This window comes from Apium graveolens, unplaced genomic scaffold (genome assembly GCF_009905375.1).
Source record: "Apium graveolens cultivar Ventura unplaced genomic scaffold, ASM990537v1 ctg8382, whole genome shotgun sequence".
Taxonomy (NCBI): domain Eukaryota; kingdom Viridiplantae; phylum Streptophyta; class Magnoliopsida; order Apiales; family Apiaceae; genus Apium; species Apium graveolens.
The window spans coordinates 47,674-70,789 of NW_027421135.1; the positions used below are offsets into that span (position 1 = coordinate 47,674).

The 23,116-nt window shown below is 35.4% G+C and overlaps 2 protein-coding genes across 2 annotated transcripts; both read right to left on the reverse strand.

Annotated features, from left to right (window-relative positions):
• Positions 1-13,374: 13,374 nt before the first annotated feature.
• On the reverse strand, positions 13,375-15,222 carry LOC141704892 (uncharacterized). Its single transcript, XM_074508045.1, has 2 exons — positions 14,501-15,222; positions 13,375-14,458 (listed from the first exon to the last, which is right to left on the reverse strand). Exons 1-2 carry the CDS (start codon positions 15,220-15,222, stop codon positions 13,375-13,377), a joined length of 1,806 nt encoding a protein of 601 aa, XP_074364146.1.
• Positions 15,223-17,619: 2,397 nt separating this feature from the next.
• LOC141704893 (AP2/ERF and B3 domain-containing transcription factor At1g51120-like) lies at positions 17,620-18,570 on the reverse strand. Its single transcript, XM_074508046.1, has one exon. It carries the CDS (start codon positions 18,568-18,570, stop codon positions 17,620-17,622), a length of 951 nt encoding a protein of 316 aa, XP_074364147.1.
• Positions 18,571-23,116: the final 4,546 nt, after the last annotated feature.

Genomic DNA, 23,116 nt, shown 5'->3' on the forward strand with positions numbered 1-23,116 from the left:
AGAGGAAGTCAATGCACCACAGTTCATGGACTTTGCAGCTGCAGATCTATTGGACTATGCAATTTCTTCTTCACAATCTCACTTCAGGTTGGTATGAACTAGTATACTCCTCAAGCAATCGTCAAGGACATGGTATGGCACTCTAACAGAAGTTATAATTTTATATGAATAAGTAGAGTCGTCATATTAATAACTATCTTATCACTAAGCACAATCATATTGTTTTATATGTGCAGTGGTATATTGATTATGCAACATAACAATTAGTATCTAAAGTACTTGACAAGTATCGGTCAATGATATGTTGTTAACATTATGTTGCAGATATTTGTAAGCTTTTGACATGAATGAGAATTACTTAGACTTTACCCTAAGTGATCAATGTTTTATCAAAAACTCATTCATTTTGAAAAACAAAAATTAAACTTCTTTCTACATTAGTGATTTCTTATGTCATGTAAAATCTTTTGAAATCACTATTGTAAATCATTTTCTCTCTATTACCATATATTCTGTGTTACAGGTTCAGTCTCCAATGACTTTCTTTCATTGACAGTCATGAGGTTGAAAACCCACAACGTCTATCCCAGACTGTAAAGACAAACACAAAAACAGAACCAACCAACACTCTCTTACCACTAAATGTAGTATGAATGAGCGTGAGGGAGATAGTGCCTAGTGCACCACATAAGGAAGGTTCTGTAGTCAACCCAGTAGCTCTGTCTCCTACATAGATGAGTAGTATTTAAACCAAGACAACTGCTAGCCCCCATACATCTTCTCAAAAAGATGTAATGGCTGAAAAGGCACTAAATCAGTTACTAGATTCATTCTCTCAACAGGGTGCGTCTATTGAATTTTTCCTGTCGGCCAAGGTATCCGATGTAGTGTCACCACTTCAAACATAAACAATTCTTGATGCACAAGGAGAGGTTACACACACAAAGGATAAGTTGACGGAAACAAGAGTTTTGACCATTTTAAGGTCAGATTCGATTGTTCAAGGTTCGTTAATGGACCAATTGCCTTTACAGGTGTTAGGAGAGGATACTGATCCAAAAGCCATATGTCAGTGGTCAGTGTCTACCTCCCCAGGCTTAAATCCCCTGGATGCATCTGCGGATAGTGGATCTGACATAGGTGCAGATCGGCAACTTGTTGACAATGATTCAGATATTACCTGATGAGTCACAAGGAAATGTCTTCACAAACATTAGAAGGGAACCTTGATCTTTATGCTAAATTCTTTGGATCATTGTTTACCTTCCCAGAATTCAAATCTGGAACCCTAAAAGGGAAACTAGCAACTTGTAAATTATGACTCAGATTCATCTGACGAGTTTAACAAGGATGGGGATTTGTGAACTCCCATTGCACCACCTGTGACCTCCTTTAAGGATGGCTAAGGTGATTTTCCTTGCAGGTACAGCTGGATTATGGAGCTATGAGAGAAGAGTGATACACTTGTGAGAATGAGTGTAAACACGAGTGGAGAGAAGAGTGAAACACATGTGAGGTACACTAAAACACAATCACACACTCACAGTGAGGAAGAAAAGAGAAACTACTTGTTATTTCTTTTCCATCCAAGTGAAATATGAGAACTCCTTCAGACGACGGCATACATTCCTTCTTTAAGGGGGAGATAAATGCTTAAGTAATAGTTTGGAGGATTCCTCAACTAAGGGGGAGAAATAGCAGGGAGGAAGAAAAAGATCCTACATGTACACTACACCACACCATTGTTGTTTGTAACTACGGATCCTATTGTACGGGAGAGGTGGTAAACACAAGGTGATTTCCTAGTAAGGGAAGAAGCTGTTAGGGGAGTACCATTGGTTTTTATATGCGGATCCTATTGTACGGGAGAGGTGGTAAAACGAAGGTGATCTTCTTTAATCAGTTGATTCTCATAGGGGGAGAAGCAAGAGATATGGGCTTCTCAACAGGGAAATGTGGTTGTACAAATGAAGATGAAACTACTTGAAGATATGTTCAGTCTAGAGGAACATCTACTTGGAATCTGGAAAATGTTAAATCTCATCCAGAAATTTTCTGCTATTTACTTTGCATGTATGTTTATATCTTTTTCTTATTTGTTAGTTGAGTTATCCTCTAGGTATTTGTGTGTTATTGTCTAACAAACAAATAGGGGGAGATTGTAAGTCATATGTCATAGCCTATTTGTATATTCGAGGATTCAACTCAACTCAAATAAGAATATAATAAGTAAATAGTGGAACTACCATCAGAGAGATCTCGCAAAGTAATATCTGTCAAAGGATTCAGAGACAAGGTTCATCTACAGACTTGAGGAATTAATTCACTGGAATAAGTTCAAGAAATTGATCATGCCTCAGTGATATAAGTCAAGATCGTGGATTTAATCAAGTGACAGAGATCTCGTCAGAGTATCAATTAATTACAAGGATTTAATCTGAAGAAAATCAAAGTGTCAGAGTCAAGACATGAAGAAACGTCACGGAAGTTAGTCACTCATGAACCAGACAGTACATCGAGTGTCAACGTTGAAGTGGTGGAATTGATTCATAATTTTCAGTGATTTTCAGAAGATTTGCAGAAGAATGGTTGCTGCTCAAGACTAGAATTAATTCTCTATTAATTAATTAATTCATCTAATTTAATTAAGAAAATAAATTATATCTGCAAAGAATAATTTATTTATTAATTGAATTAATTGATTAATTAATTCTGAATTAATTTTAGGAATTTTCAGAAGTTTAATTGGATTAAATTCAAGTCTTAAATCAGCAAGACAAATGGAAATGAACTAGCATGACAATCTGGATTGTCATACCGATTGTCATGCCAAGTCATTTCCATTGTCATACCGAAAGTTACTCTAGGAGGATAATTGTCTTGCTAGTTCATTCTGATTGTCATGCTAGTTCATTCAGATTGTCTTGCTAGTTCATTCAATTGTCCTACCGAAAGTCTTGCCAGCTATAGGATTGTCATGCCAATTCAATTCTATTGGTTTATTGATTAAAAAGAAGCAGAAGACCTTCTTTCAAGAATCTATCATTCAAACACAAGTCAAGAACAAAAGAGCAGCCGCCTTGAAATATAAAATCATCTTCTCTGCAGAAATTCAAGATCAATTTCTAGTTTGTTAATGTTAAATCCAAACCACTAGAATTATTTATCTTGTTCTTGTGTAACAATCTAGCGGATCAAAATCCCTAGAACTTAATCTCAAATCGCGTTTAGCATTTGATTCTAATTATTGCAAAAATAGAAAAAGTTCATGTCGAATTTATTCTAGATTTGTGATAATTGATTTGAGATTAATACCTTGTAATCGATACAGTTGTTGTAACACCTTTCAAGTTTAATAATATTTTTATTTAACTTGAATTTTGTTTCACATTTTTTATTCCGCATTTTATTCGATTATTTGGTAACGTTTGTATTCAACCCCCCCTTCTACAAACAAATTGGGACCCAACAAATATTGTTTTAAATATCGGGTTAGAACAGACATTGTAAATAGACGCATAAAATGAGTTCATATACGTCTATTACTTTTTAGGTGGGGTACTAAACTCAAAATTAAAATTATTAGGAAGAGGTATCACAAAACGTACTAAAATTATTGGGAAATAAAAAAAATAAAAAATTCAATAAAATCAAATTAGCAAACTGATCATAAAGTATTTATAAAAGAATTAAAAAATTACATATCAATATTTTAACAAACGACGTTTTCAAAAATCGAATGAAATCACCAATCACAACTCCTTCATGCAACTTTTACCGGCCCAAAATCAAAACTATAAAACCATTCATTCTAATAGAATTATGAAACAAGTATATATATAAACACAAAAATACAATTTGTAACTATATATAATTAAATTTTATATAGAAATTATCCAATCTTAACAGCATTTATTTGTTGAAAAAATATATTAAAAGTTACAAATTTCTTTACTTTTAGTTGAAAATTGGATAAAAGAAATGGGAAAACCGTAAATAAATTTGAAAAATGGTTGTATGTTTGGAATCTCATGTATTGAAAACCTAACCTTTGGACTTAAGTTTTTCTTGATGTACGTATTATGTTAAATAAAATGTTTAACTAAATGAAAATAAATAAATATATAAAATGTTTAACTTAAACACTTATCATGGTCGATTTAAATATTGGAGACTATTTTTTCTTTTGAGAAGTAAAATTCCATTAATAGAGGGATTCTTCCCTCACTACATACTCCAACACACAGGGAGGAATTAAAATGAATTCCTAGCTATAAAATCACCTCTGTCATTTTAGAGTACCTGACATACCTTAAACGAGGAGCTTCTTTATTGAATTGAGGCGTCCACATTAATCTTCTTCCAGCCCGTGTCTAGGGATTACCGTTTGATATGATCTCGTTGAATTTTACCTTTGCCAGCATGAGTGGATTTCTGTTCTGCCTCTTTCTATTATGAAACTATCTTAGAACCAATATCCAATACTAACTTGGGTGTCATCTCCTTACCTTCCCATACTTTTGTGATTCTATCAAACCATATGCCCGAAAGAGTATTCGTTTAAATTACCAGCTTTGATTTATTTTCACTAGTTAGCCTTTTTAGCACCCAGCTCGACACATATTCCACCTCAGTTGTACATACTCCCCCTAATATAGCCCAACATCTTCTAGCAAATTAAAGAGCATTCTAACAACAGATGAACAACAGATGGCGTACATACTCTACAAGTTTAGCTATAGGCTTGACACATGTTCATGAAAATCTCCATGCACAACATGTTATGGTGATTTGTTTCTTCATTTATGATATTTTGTACCTTCATATGTCTTATTGTGAAAAGGTACGACAAAAGATATTGTGAACTCTATTTTTATGGGCTTCACTATCTAGTTCACTTTAAACTTCTCAGTATAGAATAACCCTAGAGTTCACAATATTGCATCTTTCTAGACTTCTCCGTGTAATACAAAATTAAACTTCACCAACTTTAAGAAAATTGAGTTGTTAGAATACAAACAAGACAAGTACATAAAAATCTTTCAGTAACCCAAATTGTAGACTCCAATTTAAATATAAAAAGTGACATTGTATCTTGAGTTGGCTTGTTGTTATGATAGTATAGACATGTCATGTACCTAACAAAGAACATCTATATTACTACCACAATCCTGAGTACTTCATTTTCTGTTGTTCACTGATGCTTGAACATTTAAATGAATAAGACTAAAGTTCTCTTCTTTAACCTTTCTACATTCTCTGTCTTCAATTCTTTTAATTTATATACTTCAAACACTACATATCTTCACTAAAATCATCTGGTGACATGTAGTATTATTTACGTGTCATGTTCTAGTGTTAAGTTATCACTGTTCATTCACTTTTGCAGTCTCTCCAACAAAATTAAATGAGGAACTAATAACTACTTTTTTAAAGAAAATTACTAATCATATCATATTAAAGAAAATTTATGCATCTCACTGCACTACAACAGAAAGGACTAAATTCAACCCGAGAAAATCGGTTGAATTTAGAACATTCTCGACGGGAACCGGTTGATTTTAATATAAATTCAACCGCTACCTTCCTGTTGAAAATAAGGCCGTTGAAATTAGTGAATCGGTTGAATTTAAGGTTAAATTCAACCGAAGATTGTTTATTTTATTTTTGTTACTATCAACCATTTTCGGTTGATTTAATTATCTTGTCACGTGGCAATGTGGACTAAATTCAACCATATTTTGTTGAATTTGACTGGAATAAAATCAACTAGATTTGGTTGATAAAAAATTTCTTTTACTCGTGTGCATGTTAAATTTAACCGAATCTAGTTAAAAATCTTGAACACAAGGTATTTTTCAATCGCTTACAGTTGACTTTTATGTACCAATCAGGTCATTATTATCAATATTAGATTTCCTATTTGCCTGCTACATTAACTATTAACTACTAGTATATTAAACATGAGAAAGTAACATAACAATTACAATCCACATAATAATAATGCATTAATACATAAAACATGTTTAATGTCTTCATTACTACACCAAAATGATTTAATTAAAGGTCTTACGGCAAAAGAAAATATTTAGAGATTTTAAGAACACAAATAGAAAGCGCAAGTCTTAGGATCAAAGAGGGTAGCGCTGCTCTAAATCCTCTATATGAACCATGTCATCCTCGTGCAGCTCCATGTGAGGTTGTGATCGAGTCGCCTAAAATCAAGAATAATAAAATTTTAGAAAAGTATTAAAACAATGTAGCAAATGTATAATTTCAAATTAATCCAAGATATGAGCAGCAAAAAGCAATGTGATGAACACATTTACAAGCTTCCAGGAGTCAATGGGAATCAGACAGTTTATTTAATTACACGTAGTGGAGTTACAGATATGTGATAATGGTGGGTTTACAAATAAAACGATAACAACATTAACTCAATGAAGCTATGATTCAAGAGTGATGAATTTTAATGGTGAGCCAGAGCATAAGAGATCACAGCAAAACATGCTGCAGTAAGGGCAATTAAGAATTTGTCAATGTTAGGTGCATCAAATATAGCATGAAAATTGTTTGATATGATCAAAAAAATTCATCATTAGGTGTAATTGTTTGATTATAGCAAAATATGCTCGGGTGTGCCTCTTCTCATCAACATTGTCCAATCACTCTAACACCAGAAAGAAGTACAATTTATGCACATAAAGACACACACACTTTTCAGGACAAAATCATTACTTAGTGTATTGCAAGTATCTAGTGTCAAGCATAAATTGGAGAAACATTCTTGACTGCAATATCTAGTGTTAAGCATAAAATGGAGAATCGTTATTTACTACTGTCCTTGAGAAGTTTCTGTGAAAGCCAAGATCTGACTTGGCCAGTAAGTCCTCTATATTGATTTTTGTGGTAAAATTGTAAAGAGGTTGTCTATTGTGGTTGTCATACATATCAAAGGAATACCATATGCATTTTTGTGCGCCTTAACTACAATTGACTGACGTGTTCATAATAATAAAAAAAGTATTGGAGGGACACATTAGAGTTTTATTGGTATGCAAGACTTCACCTATGTAATGCCATAGCTGCAAAATTATTTTTTAAATATTGCCTCGGAATTGTTTTTCATTGCAATTAACTATAGCACATAAAATTGATGGTCCAAGACAAACATGGCTACCTATGCAGTTAAATTTTTAGGCATTACTAAAATTAAAATTAGAACGCATTATGTGGATACCTACTACCTCTTACTGACTTGTTGAACAACTATTAAAAAAAAAATATTGAACAAATCATGTACACTAAATCAGACTTTCACATGCAAACAAAACAAAAATAACCAGGTGCTTCCAATTTTAATTTCAATTTCAATTGTAATATTTTAATTTAAAAAGTATGTTTATAAAATTACCTCTATAATAACCTTTTTGTAACGCTCAAAGAGAGGTGAAGTCATTTGTGCAGCTATTCGTATATACTATTCCCATAAGATCTTAGATGATGGATCATCTCTATTTGGATAAGCAAGGGTAGCCAGTTTCTGCACCTCTTTGTCAAGCATGTAACGTGTCACTTCAATCTCTCTTATTGATTCAACCATGTTAGTCACATCTGTCATGACCTTCCCAATAATTGAATATGCAGATTCTCCAATACACTCAAGAATGCATGCTAGAGTAGATTGAGAAGTTGCATATTTAGCAGCTCCATCTTGTCCAAGAAGCTCTCGAACTGTGTGGCACGGAAACATAATCACTTTCCCCTTCTTTGATGGACAAACCTCTAACAATTGCTCGACTTCTCATTTTTTTTGGGTGCCTGGAGATGGTGGAGATGGTGCTGCATCCTGAGAAGGTTCATCCTGAGAACTGCCCTCTTGTGCATCACCCTCCACAACAACCTATGTTACACAAAAATCCTTAAAATAAGACTCGCTCAAAATAGCCATAACTAGTGTGAGTTAGTGTGAGGCAATTAAGCTCGATTATATTTAACCTTTTCTCGTCTACTACATGTCATGATAAACTAATACAAAATGCAGAAGTTTAAATGAACTCCAAGTTTTAAGCAAATAAAACTGACAAACAGTTTCCCAACTATTTTTCTTTTGGTTTTTTATCATCCAGCGAATAAAGTGAATCCTAGAATGCTACCTTGCCCAAATAAATTTAAAACATCAATACCCTCCATCTGTGTTAATGGGCCTATTCTGCAATTTAGCTGAACTTATAAATAAAATAAAAAGCAATGTGCAGTTATGATAAATTAACACCCCATAACAACTGCTATTATTTATCTTTGAAATATTCTTATCCAAATAGAAGTTTAAATTCTTGTGATTTGATTACAGCGTACATGGAGGGGATTTTCATATTTTGACTCAAGTTAAAAATGCATAGTGTCGGCAAGGAACTCTAACAATGCAGTGCAGTCCAGTCCATGTATATTCACCATTACAACAGTTAACAAATACTCTTTTGGCTCCCTGTTAAGGATTCCAATGTCCAGATATATGGGTAACTAATTAAATCCTTGACCATTTATGTATAAGTAAAGTAGGTAGAACTTAACAGAATTAAGAAAACCACGACAATAAAACACATGAGACCAATCGGGGGAACGTCTCAACTTCAAAATTTAATATAAATTATAATAAACAAATACATGGTGTATGGATGAGTTTTATATTTGATAAACGACATGTACTTTGTCAACTTTTTACCTTACTGTTGCAACCCTGACTATTTTGTGGAGATTCCTTCTAAACCATTCCCGTGTAGGAACAGAGTGAACCACCAGGGGGTCATCATAAATTGTATAAGAAAAAATTGTAGGCAAGCTATTTAGACTTGTTACCCCTTTTGTTGCCTAACTACAGAAAGCAGAGGCTTCGTGCTTAGAAACTAGAAAGTGTACATCGTCTCCAATAAAGTGCAATTACTAAAAATTCCTTAACCTAGTAATAAACATAACATATTTGATATGAAATAAGGTAAAGTTTATAAACATAACATATTTGTTGCCTAGCTACAACAAGCAAGCAGTGAGTTAGTACCTCCCATGGACCGTGTGTCACATACTAATTGCTCGGATTTAGTACGATGCTATATGGCACAGAACTTTTATAATATGTAATCTAAAAATCAATCAGCAACAGATCCATAATACATAAAACCACTTCCATAAACTTATCAATCAAAAGGGTCACTTTCATTCTACTTGCACTAACATATATATTAGCCGTAATATTACACTATACACTTCCACACTGGTAAATCAGCATCCTTTCAGAAAAATTAGAAAATCACAAACTGAAGTTTCAATAAACAGAATGGTGATAATCCAGTCTTGAGAAACTAAAACAATCTGATACTACTACTATTCATCGATAAAACCCTATAAACAGAAAACTTCATACAATTAATTATAAAGAGTAAAAGCACTAAATATAATACCTTACAAAATTCACAATCCATTAAATGCAGTATCATAAATTGACTAAAATCAAAAGAGGTAATAATCAACTTAGCCGAAAAAAGAAGAAGGAAGAAAAAATATAAAAATTGCAATTTAATACAAAGAAACACAAACTGATACTTCATAATTTTCTTTAGCAAACATAGTCTTCTCATCTTGATATGTCATTTGATATTCCAAATGAAATAAACAATCGAAAATATAAATATGTAGTAGCTAATACTTATTATGAAATTCTACCCCAGTACATGCCAAATACGACTAGCAGTAACAAGAATATTTTCGGTAGTATTCAGGTATAGAAATGCTAGAAATGCTGAGATATACTTATTAAATATAAGTATAAATATGTAGTAGCTGATACTTATTTTATTTGTGTTAGCAGGACTTTTTTTGTTCCAATTACTTATTAGCTAATACAATTAAATGTATCTCCCAACCTTAAAAATAACGAAATACACATCTATAAACAGAACGAAAAATCGAATTGAAATGCATCGCAAACATTTAATGGCAATGATACGTAGATACAGTACTAAAAAACCACCAAAACCCCCAAAGCGACTAAACAGTACAGTAAGTTTGCAAATATTTGGGAGGAGCAGCATATTTTTGAAATAACTAAGTGAGAAACGTACCGTAAGTTTTCTCCGTATTTCTTCCACTTTTCCTTTCTTCATGTACGAAGCATCAAACTTTTCGAGGATGGTGAGAGGTTTTTCTAATTTTTCCTCTAGTTCGTACAAAAAACAAATTCAACATATATAATATAGAATAACAAAATTATTTTACCTAATCTTATAAATGAATATCTCATAACGCTGGTCAAATGGCTTTGCTCCAGTGCAGTGCTTAATCTCTGACTGCTTGACATTTTCTTTGCCATTTTTTGACAATTTGGTAAATACCTCCGTCTCCCAGTAGTCAACTAGACCATTCCATGCTTGTTCAGATAAGTAATATGGGGGGCAATTACGTAGATTTGCAGCCATGTCTCCCTTTTTGTGTGCCTCTTCAACCCTTCTCAAACCGTCGCTCTTCCAACCATTCATATAGCATTTAATATTTGCTTTCAAATGCTTCCTGACTATGGCATCCCCCTCCAACTCCTTAATTTTATCACCTCTATATTCCGGTGGATACTCATAAAATTCCTTTAAAACAAAGGTATTAGAACTTCCAACATAACAAGTTCAATAAAATAATTAGGCCATAATAATGGACAAATGATAACAATGTGTATATACTGCCATACCTTAAACTCCTCTATGCACTCGTTCAAAAAGATTTCCTGAGCTCGTGCCTTTTGTTTTGTGGTATCAAATCTCCAACGCGTTCTAACAATTGCTTTAAGTGTCTTTTTGTAATGAGACTCCTTAATGCTGTAAAAGATAAGGCAATTTCATAAATAAAAAAGCAAATATTTCCTGCAAAATCTAACAAGACTGAATTATATATATTACTTTTTTTTGTTTATGAAATTCACAACTCCAAGTTTCGGTTCTCCTAATTTTGGCTTCTTTTTGTAATCTCCTTCACAAACACGACGTGCAGCTCTCCCACTCATCTTCCTCTCTTTCATCACCATCATCTTCAATATCCTCCCAGCCATGATCTTCTTTATAATTTTCTTGATTGTCTCTACCAACATTTTCTGTTCTCCTACCCAAATCCCCGCCTTGGCCCCGACCCCCAACCTTATTTCTGCTACCTCCCCCTCTATTTCCAGTAACCCTGCTCATAGCGCTTCCACTACCACTAGCCCCCGCTGCCATCAGGATAACAAACAGAAGCAATAACCAACAACTCTATACCCTAAATCCCAAAAACCTTCAATCCTGATATCAATACATGAACCACGATTGGAATTAACAAAATCAACTAAAATAAATCTAAACCCCTAATTAAATTTCCAAAAAATAAATAAATACAAACATAATGTAAATATATACCTGTTGAGAGGGACTTTTGAGATGTGTAAGAGAATTCTAAGAAGTTTGTAAAGATTTTGAGAGACTCATAACAGGTTTAGGGGAATTCTTTGCTAGTAGAGCTATTTTTATTTGTAAGAGATTTGTGAGAAACAAGTGTCGCGCAGTGAAAGGGGGAGATATATGAGCGGAGACCAGTATATATAACGTAGGGGTTATGTGAACCAATAAATAAAAGAAAAAAACTAATTGAGCATAGACTACTGTCTACCAGAAGTGGTATCCTATTTTCGGAAAAGAAAAATAATAATATATAACAATAATCATCTTATATTACAAATTTAAAATAAAATGATAATGTTATATAGAAATTCTAAATTTAATACAAAATAAAAATTAATTAAACTAAATCACCGTCACTCTCACTTTCTTCATCAACGCTCATGACTTCGTCTTCGTTATTATTATTTTCTTCGTTGAAGTCATCCACCGAATAATCATTCTCAACAACCCTTAAATCAATAAAAAAGTTTTTAGGATCATGAATAATAACCGGTTCGACATGAGATGATGAAGTATTTGAAATATCATTTTACAAAGCATCATCATTCGAGAGAGAGTTCTTCTTTGATGTCACTTCTTCATTGACAAAACGACTTTTTGTTGTTAAGACCGTGTACCATGGTGATTTTGCATTCGAAATACTTCACGCATAATAAACTTGATTAACTTGGCTAGCCAAGACGAAAACATCTTCGGCATTTAATGTTGATCTAACATCCACCGTAATCATCCTATTTCTATCCACTTTGACATGTGTTGTATGATCAAACCAATGACATTTGAATAATACAACTTTATACCATTATGGTAGTGAAGCTCAAGTATTTCTTCAAGTCGGCCATAATTATTTTGAAAACTCTCCTTGTAAGAAGTTCCTACATATAAATGAGTAATTTATTAAGTACAAATAATGCATCAATATAATGAGTAAGATAATAAAATGACATGTGTATTAATTAAATTTCAAGCATATATCATATTTCTTACCAATTACAAGCACGCCGGAATTTGGTGAAGTGCGTTCATTAGGCTTTGCATAACCAAATTTATAACCATTACAATGACAACCATTATAAATATCGACGTCCCGCATTGGACCTCTAATCAAATCCCTAAATTTTTCTTTGAGTTTTGGATCATCCGCAACCTAATTATATAATGAATGAACCATATATATATAAGTGTGCTACAATATATAAAGACAATACCAAATATTTGTGTATATATATATTTGAATACATACCCTTCTTTCAAACAAATTTGTGAATCGATCTTTTTGAAATCTTTCTTTTGCTACATCATCAAATTTGGGGTATTGTTTGAACACCAACTTGTGAAATTCACTGTAAAATAACCACAACTAATAAGATCAAGTAAAATAAAAGGAAAAAAAAATATGAGTTAAAAAATCTTACGCCAAGTACTTTCCAACCTCCGGTGTGTTAATAAGAACATAGTATTTGATGAGTCTATCTTCATCAACACTCAAGATTTTATGTCCTTTTCTTACAATGGGTTTTGTGGGATGTGTGTAAACACTCAACAAGTTAGGATCAATGCACTTTTTAGGTGCCTCAAAACGGCGCAACTGATTATGCACTGTTTTAACTTCAGATTCAAAATATAGAGAGCAAAAGTGTACACATTCCTCCTCGATGTAGCGTTCAGCAACTGAACCCTCCCGATATGTTTTGTTCCTAACTTTCATCTTCAACCCGTGCAAGAATCTTTCAAAAGGATACATCCATCTATACGTAACAGGACCACCTAACTTACACTCAGTTGCTAAATGCAGAGGCAAATGCTCCATCGGGTCAAAGAAACCAGGAATAAAGATGGTTTCAAACTTAGAAATTATCCTCACTACATCTTTCTCCAATTTCAACAAATCAGAGTATTTCTAGGTGGATGGGCACAAATCTTGAAAGAAGTTACACAACTCAATAATGGCATCACCAACTTGTTTTGGTAGCATGTCACGACAAACAATGGGCAACAATTTTTGCATGAAAATATGGCAGTCATGCGATTTCATCCTCTGAATAGTATATTTTTTGAGATTCACACACCTAGATATATTTGAAACATACCCATCCGGAAGTTTAAGTGTTCGAATCCAGTCTAACAACTTATCAACCTGTTCCCTCAAGAGAGCAAAAGGAGCAGGTGGCATTGTCTTTCCATCCGGAGTCCATAGCTCACGTCGTATACCAAGTTCCTTACAATCATTCCTTACTTTTAAGTTGTCTTTTGTCTTATTCCTATCATTCAACAGTGTGTAGAATATGTTTTCGAAAACATTTTTTTCGGTGTGCATGACATCAATATTGTGACGAAGATTGAGTGTCTCCCAATACGGGAGCTCAAAAAATGGGGAATAATGAGTCCAATTATGAGTCACACCATAGTCCCTGGGTCTTCTTTTGGTTGACTTTCCCGGATGAGGAAAATGTATAAGATCACATATGGCCTTTGCCCTGGATCCCGAATATCGAGATTCAACCGAGCGTACCTCTCTTTTTCCAAACTTTGTGCTATTTCTCAAAGGATCACCCGGTTCCAAAAAATATCGAGCAGTGCCAAAGAAAGAAGTTTTACCACCATTCTTGAGTTGAAACCCTTTAACATCTCCATTGCATACATGACATGATAATTTACCCTTTGTTGACCATCCACTTAACATTGCAAGTGTCGGAAAGTCGCTAATGGTCCAAAATAATGCTGCCCTCATCTGAAAATTTGTGCGTAATGACCTATCATATGTCTCCACCCCTGTATGCCATAACATCTTCAGCTCATCAATTAATGGACGGAGATAAACATGTAGATCTTTTGTTGGATCAGTGGGACCGGGAATAATGAGAGGCATGAACATGTAAGGAGCTTTCATGCACATAGATGGTGGAAGATTATAAACAACCACCACTACAGGCCATATAGTGTAATCCCTTGCTAATGGATCACGAAATGGGTCAAATCCATCACTAGAAAGGCCAAGTCTGATATTTCATGCCTCTTTTGCAAACCTCGGAAATCTAGCATCAAAAGCTTTCCATTCATCTCCATCAGCTGGATGAGATAGTTGACCTTCAACTACAACTCTGTCATAGTGCCACGTCATACACTTAGCAGTTTGCTCAGACATGTATAAACGTTGTAGTCTCGGTACAAGTGGAAAATATCGCAAGATCTTTCTTGGAATCAACTTCTTCTCGCTATCCTTTCGATCCTTATATCGATCTATATGACATATGTCACAACAAGTCTTCTTACTATTTTCTTTGTAAAATAACATGCAATCATTCTCGCAAGCATCAATCTTTTCGTATCCCATGTTCAATCCACTAATCATCTTTTTCACATCATAATAGGTGTGAGGTAGCCCGTGTTTCTCGGGAAGAACTGATCCAATGAGTTGAAGTAACTCATCAAACCCCTTATTACTACAACCATTTTTGTTCTTAAAATATAACAACTTGTTCACGAATGATAAAGTGGTAGAACTAGAACAATTTGGATAAAGTGGTTCAGAAGCACCATCCAACATGTCATAAAACTTTTTTGCTGTTGTATTGGGTTCCTCCTCACCATTCCAAAAACTTTCATGTGCATCTGCGAAGTCTCTAAGCATATCACTTGCATCATACATATCATCATCTCTATGACGAGTATTACCCGAACATGTTTCGGGTTCAACCCGAGAGTTATGCTTCTCACCATGAAAATACCATGTAGTGTATGACTCCATAATACCGTATCAATACAAATCATAAGTTACATTATCGGGTAACTTTTGCCATATATTTCCACACTCCTTACATGGGCATTTTATCCTCCCCTGTGAATCAACCTCATTACTTTTTAAAGCAACTCTAATGAAATTTTGTACACCAAGTTTGTATTCCTCCGTTATATTATTCCTCGCATCGAACCTCCTATGCATCCAACTACGGTCGGATGACATCTACAAATATCACATAAAATTTAATTAGTCATTGTGGTTACATGCCAAACTAAGAAACTAATTTTTTCTTGACGAAACTAATTAATAGCCAAGTTTAATTAATAACATCAATCTATACAACACTTTATATTTTCAATTATTTTAACATAATCAAGAACAAGTAATAATCACACAAATATTTTCTAAGTAAGTAAGAATGTTATCATCATTTTATATAAAAAAAATATGTAATATTGACATAATTGACAAAATTGATATAAATATTGCGACAAGATCTAAAATAAATATGAAATAAAACTTGTACATGAAAATTTATAAAATTGGAGCTCAATGGAGAAAAAGATAGGAAGGAAAATGGTGAAAGAGGCAAAAAAAATGGAAGCTGCCGAAAGGAAATGATATTGATAGTAGGGTTTACAAATGCATTAAACAAATTCAACCACATATGGTTGAAAATGGTAGTTAGGTATGATAATTAATACTACCATAAGTGGTTTATTAAAACAACCGCTTTCGGTTGGTTTTATAAATTCAACTGGTTGTATTTCCGGTTGAATTTGTAATTTGGTGGGAAATTCACGTGTTTTTTACAATTTCAACTAATTTCGGTTGAATTTATCTATAGTTGAATTTAATCGGTTGAATTTATTTTTTGGAGGGAAGTTTCCCGCCTGTTAAAATTTTAGCTTATACAAAATCAACCGGATACGGTTGAATAAACCCCGGTTGAATATACCCAGGTTGAGTTTAGACTTTTGGCGGGAATTTTTCCGCGCAGTGATTTTTTTTCCCCAAATTCAACCTGATACTGTTGGATATAATACGGTTGAATTTAGTCAGTTGAATTTAGTTTTTTGGAAGGAATTGTTCCGCGCAGTGAATTTTTTGATTTCCCAAATTCAACCAGATACAGTTGAATTTAATCAGTTGAATTTAGTTTTTTGGAGGGAATTTTGGCGCCTTGCGAAATATTGTTCTAAACAAATTCAACCGTATCCGGAGGCATTTAAGAACGGTTGTATTTAATCGGTTGAATTTAATATCGGTTGAATTTAAGCGGTTGAATTTAAAGTCGATTGAATTTATTCGGTTGAAATTAGGGCTCGGTCAAAGTGGTTACGCTGTTAACTGTAAATTAAACAGGATCCGGTTGAATTTATCGCCGGTTGATTTTAATCGGTTGAATTTTGCCCCCTTTTCCAGTAGTGCTGGTTATAAAGTAGTAAACTAAACTATTAGCATCTGCACGGTTCTTTTATACACAGTCAGTTGGTGTCCTTGAATGAAATTCATTATTCACGGACCACCAAATTTATTATTTTTTTAGTTTTTATGGGGTCAAACTGACTAAATTTGACCGATTTTCTTATAATATATAATTTAAGACAATTATAATTTTTTTTGAATATATCTAATAGACTTCAAAATGTTTATATTAGTTTTTTTAAGAAAGAAAAAAAAATCTTCAATATTTAGTTAAAGTGAAGTCAATTTGATCCAAATAAGAAATCTAAATTGTAAATGAAGGAATATCACAATAAATTCTGTAAATTAAGGCACCAAAATTTTTTATTACTTTACACTAAAACTCGTGTTATAAATTATATCTCTATTACGTCTCCAACAAAAATATGCATTCAAAATATTATGATGGATTATTAATTTACCGATCAAAAATTTATTGACATTTTACTTTATTTTAATTTATTTTTGGAGAAAAGCAGGAGAAGAAGTGAAGAAAACGCTGAAACTCTCAAATTATTTACATTTCTCACTCCTAACTCTTAAAATTATGTGCTCTTCTTCATTTTCTTTGCTCTCACATCTTACTCCCTCCCAGCCTAAAAATATGGACCCTATTCAATTTCTATATCCTCAAGTAGGGGCTTGAGTTTTAGAGCACAAGCTATTATAAAAAACCTGCACTGCTATAAAAGCTTACTAATAGAAATTAATGCAATATTTGATTGAGACTGCAAAATGAATCACATTAGCTTCAGTTTATGTTCTGAACGTCCTCTTTATTTAAAACTACTAATATGAAATAAATTTAGCATACTCAAAATGTTATTGTCTTGCGAAACTGCAATACCTGGATGTAGAATCAAGAACATACATAAGTGCACTTGCACAATGGTATATGAGATTAAGTGATTAGAGAAAATATTCCCAGATACCTCCTTAAGCAATTTTCACCCCGAAAAGCATGACACAATTCTCAGGTGCTTTCCTGGAATCAGTTCTGTTCAAGTCATGGTCAGCCTCGATACCCATCTCGAGCCTGGTACCTGCATTTCCACTGTGATTCTGTTCAAGACCAAAGTTCTGCACCCCTTCCTTCGAATGCGATTTTTCGCCATCAGCAACGACATATTTTACCCTGTTGGCTTCCTCAACTTGTACTCTATTAGCATTATATTCCACATTAACAGCAAAAGAACTGTGAACAACTGACCATGTCTCAAAATGCATACACTTGAAGAAAATAACTTTGTCCGCTGATCTCAGATCCTTTGCTTGCACAAAATCTTTCCAGCCACTAGATAAGACATGACTGTTACTTCCCTTACAGACACCATAGCGAAAATTCCACAGTGTCATCGACTGGTCATAGAAAGCTAGCTCATGGGAATCGCATGGGAAGCAACTAGCATAAATTTTCGGAATCACAATTCTGGAGAGCCTACCTACGTCGCTAGGATTAAGTACCTTTTCAAATAGACGGGTACGTGTACAATCTTGTTGCCTCTGTGCCTCGAAAATATTGACAGACCTGCAAGAAAGGCTATCAGCAATGCAGACTTGTTTCTGAAAATTTGGTTCTTGTGCAATGTTGTCTGTGTTTGGCAAGTTTTTATCGAGGCTATCAATCAAAAGTTTGGCGGTTGTGCTTTCATATGCCATGTCAGCTTCCTCCTCTGTCTTGAAAATCCCTTTGCAAATCCAGTTATGATTTACATAAACACGTGCTGCCCAGTTTCCATTCATTAGAGCAACGACTCCCTTAAAACTCGAGCTATGAATAGTTTTATCATGCCTTGCACGCTTGGTACATGATTGATTATGACTCAAACTGTTCGAACCTGAAGCTTTGCCGAATATATGTGCGGTGACATTCATGAGATCCTTCATCGTTTACTGCAATCACAGGAAAGTTAGTAAATGAAACAAGTAATTACATTTCATTCTTAAACTATCGAAACCTGCAGAGAAAATGATCTGCAGCTAGTAACTCATATTTAAAGTCCAAACTCGAAGCTGGAAAGGAAAAAGATTTGAAGAAAACACATCCATACTTATGATTACAAATAAAACATAGAATATAATGTATTTTTTAACATATGAATAAAAAGAGATCTCATTTATGTATTTATTAGCTCAACTAAAAAACTACTTTTGTAACTACATTTTCTGCATTCTACTACAGAAGTTTCCCAACTCTCTTATCACAGTCAGGGAGGGGAGGATGTAGTATGTGGCTACGTAGAATATTTGTCACACCTTAAATAATATTTTACTCTATTTTTTGTTATTAAATTTTTTGGATATATATGAAAATGTACCCAGAAAATATAAAAATATAAGGGTATATTCAAATAATATGATGGATATCTTCCTGAAATTTAATTCCTGGATCGGGCACTGGTTACATCTGAGCAAATATGCCGTTTTTCATACATCACACATTCATCAAATGTCTAAAAATTTCCAATAAAATGATCACCAACCATTCTAGAAATAAATGTAAAAACTACCCATGGTCGACAAAAATATGCTTTAATCCATTTAAGAAATGTCTCCTATTACACAATTACTATTGTTATACCTGAATATTGATATGGGCTCTAAACAGACCCATAACAAGAATTGTTATTATTATTGGGCTAAAATAATTGGGTCCGAGTATAAAGTTGAACTCTCGTACCGGTATATTGACCAGAGATATGTACCGTTATGTTGACCAAGACTTCACCAGCTGACACATGGGGATATATCAATAAGATGAGTCATGCCATTATATTACTGAGTGCACATGGCGGCCTCTACATAAACAGTAGGGAAGTCCTGCTCTCGTATCAACATGAGAGGAGTCTTCACCTCATATTTTAAAGAGACTTGAAGAGACAAGTGGGAGTTATTACTGCTATCTCAATTGCACAGGAGGTATAACTACAATAATTTATTACTACATGACCCTATTGGGGCACATCATGGAAATATAGCGGGACTACAATATGCTTGGAAGGGCCTCATCGAGGTCAGCACTACTTTCATATTTTCGGGACCACATCACATGACCAGACTCTAAGGGGTCGCATGTGAGGCCTCTAGGTGGTCTCGTGCCTCACCAACGAGATATCTTCGCCTAATACCATGACAACCTATTATAGCCTAGCTGGGCTTGGGCCATGGAATAATATGGGCTTTCTACGAACTATCCAACGATCAACGGACCTGGGCTTTGATGGACCGGGCCAAACCCTAGCCCGTTTAGGTAACTTGTCCTCCAAGAACTACGTGTGGCTTGAACCCCTATAAAAGGGTACGTAGGCCTCTTGTTTGCGGATGATCAATAGTCTGAAAAAAGGGGAGAAAAAACATTTTCTCTCTGGCATTCTTTGAATCAACGAACAAGATCAGCTACAACATTCATCAAAATCCATTCCGTGTTCTTCGCGTTCTTAGCAAAATAATCATATTTTGCTCCGTGATTTCAGCAAACCTCCAAAATATTGTTATACCAAATTCTCCCTATAACATCTGGCGCTAGAAGGAGGGGGCTCTGTCATCAATTGGGAGAAAGATGACTAATTTCAAACATCGCAAGGGCATAAACCAGGAAGTGGAGACCGAGTCGCCTGAAGGTCATCCACCAAAGAGTCTTGAACGCCCCCTCGACAAAAAGACTCTCAACGTGAAAATTCCTACTAAGAAGACCTTGATAATCTCAGGGCCTCCACCTATCGGTTCCTCTAAGGGCCCAAACGACTTGGAGGACCCAAAGTCAACAGGCGGAGAGACACCCATCACTCCCTCGCCAGGAAATGAGGAGGTCCTCTCCTATTTGGAAAGAATAGGAGCGCAATTGGAGGACATGGGTAAGCGAGTGGGAAAAGTGGAGCAGAGTCGTAGCGGCCTCAAAAAGAAGAAGAAGAGAGGAAGGAAGTTTGCAAAGGGTGCTAAAGGTGGTAGCACAAAGAAAAAGTTAATTGACGATTTCAATGAGGAGGATGAAGGCGAGACCCATGAAACAGATGGGGATGGAGAAAAGAAAGGAAATGAGTCACAAGGCCAAGCCTCATCTGAGCTTAGGCCAACCAGTGTCTTTAATAGGATCGGTGTACAGCTCACTAAAAATAATTTGAGGCTCAAACTGGAAAAAATGAAGGCTGAAAGGCAGAAAAGAGGACCCCCGAGTCACGACCATGGTTCAGAGCGACCCCCCTCTCATCGAGAAGGTGTGCGGTCCTCCCAACGTGACCCGGAACGGTCCGTGCCCAAGAAAAGAGGGTCTGTACACAATGAGGAAGGGCATTCCAGTGCAACTGCTAAGCCTCCCAGCAAGGCTCCCCCTAATGTAAGGATTGGAGATTTGAAGATTGAGGAACTAAAGAAGCTCATGGATAAGATGGATGCGGATAAAAATGTCATTAATACAATGGGGACATTCTCTCCTTTTACTAAAGAAATCAGGACCGCTCCTTTGCCCCCGGGATTTAGAACTAATCCAGATTTGACATTCAAAGGGGACACTGACCCAGCTGCATACTTGATCCGCTTCAACACTGAAATGGAAGTATATCAGGTCTCACTCGAGGCCAGGTGCAGGTTGTTCGCGGCCTCTCTTCGGGGTAGTGCTCAGCAGTGGTTCTCTAAATTAGGGGCTCACGTCACCATAGACTCGTGGGAGCAGTTCGCCGATATCTTCATTAAGCAGTTCCAGTCTTCAATGTTGTATGCTCCCCCTGTAGCCACCCTGGCCAATATAAGGCAGAGGGAGGGTGAAACGCTTCAAGATTACTTCATAAGATTCAATGCAGAAGTCCCCCGAGTAAGAGATGCAAGTGAAGAAGCCGTCAAAAATTTCTTAATTGCCGGGCTCAGGGAAGGAACAAAATTCTGGAAACATTCGTAATCACCATAGTTTACTTTGATCTTCATCTTCATTATTAGGCTCCGTACAAGATTGGTAAATACAACCCTCTCAGCCTTTCACCTTTTTTTATTTATTTGCATAATCACCATAGTTTTTAATTTTTATACCACATGTTCTTCATGCTTGCATAATCATTCACGTACATGCTTCATACATGCATATATGTTCATGTTGTTATTAAATCATCACCCCCATGTATTCATCTTGAGGAGAAGTGACAATGAGCATTCGTAACTCCATATGCAGCACATAAGGTCTGTAAGGTCCTTTAGCTGGGAGTCTGTCTTCTCTTTCTCAGCAACATGATCCAACTTGAGCTTCTCTTTGGCTGATTTCTCATCTTGAAGTTCTTTATTAAGTTTCTCAGTCGCATCCTCAAGCTTTTTCTTCCAAGTGTCTTCTGAGCCCTCGGCATTGGCCCGAGTCTCCGCAAGTATGGATTCAAGGGCCGCTAATTGTTTGCTCATCTCTCGATTTGAAGAAGCTAAGGCCCGAATCTCCTTGTGACGAGTGGTCTGATGATAGAAAAGCTTAGTTACAGCTCTAGTCATGGAAGCATTGGACTCCTCCATGGACTGCTGTGACCAAGCATACATGCTAGCTTCTGCAACATGGGCATGCGCCAACTTTCCAAAGGTCTGGCTAACATGTCCAGGAGGAGGACTAAATGAAGAGCTGGTGTTTTCTTTGGTCCGCTTTAGCGGTGGTTCTTCATGAGTAATCATGATTTCAGCAGGCTTCTTTCTACTAGAAGAACGTGGAGAAGATGGTTGTGGAAGATACTCAGTATAACTTATTTGCTTAGGAGGATCCTGGACAGTTACACCCACAAGGGAGGAGGAGCTTGCCCGATCACGAGAAGGGTTATCAAAAGCACCCGCCACCTCTTTCTTCCTCATGAAAGGGATCGTGGGAGGCTTCCTGGAAGCCATGCCTGTACAATCAATAAAAAATTACATCAATACAAGGAAAAATCAATAAAGTAAGCATGTGAATGCATTATAATTCAATGCAAGTGATACGGAATGCAGCAAATTAATATGGGCTATCATGCAATGCATGTGATGTGAAGACTATATAGCCTAACATTCTATTTGTCAATGAAACGGGTACCAGTTTGGCTCCTACGAGGGTTGACAACAATCTTTTCTGAGGTCTTCACCTCTTATCTTCGAAACCCACACCGAATTAAATTATTTTTTGTAAGTACGAGCCGAAGGTTTCTCTTCTCGTCAGGAAGTTTAACTATGTTGTCTGCATTCTCCTTATCTTTGCCTTTAAGTATGGGGCGTAATGGTTGATCTGTGACAAATCAGGGAGATATAAAGTGTATTAGTGCCAAGGCGCAAAGTAATGAATATATGAAAGGATACTAAGTTCGAAGAAACTTACCAAGACTAATGTTAAAATGGGTCTGCACGCGGGGCACGTCATAAATATAGAAGTATGGTCTTTTCCAATCTCCAGAATTGCTAGGACTTCCAATGGTTAAATTCTTTCCATAGAATTCGGGCCGGACAG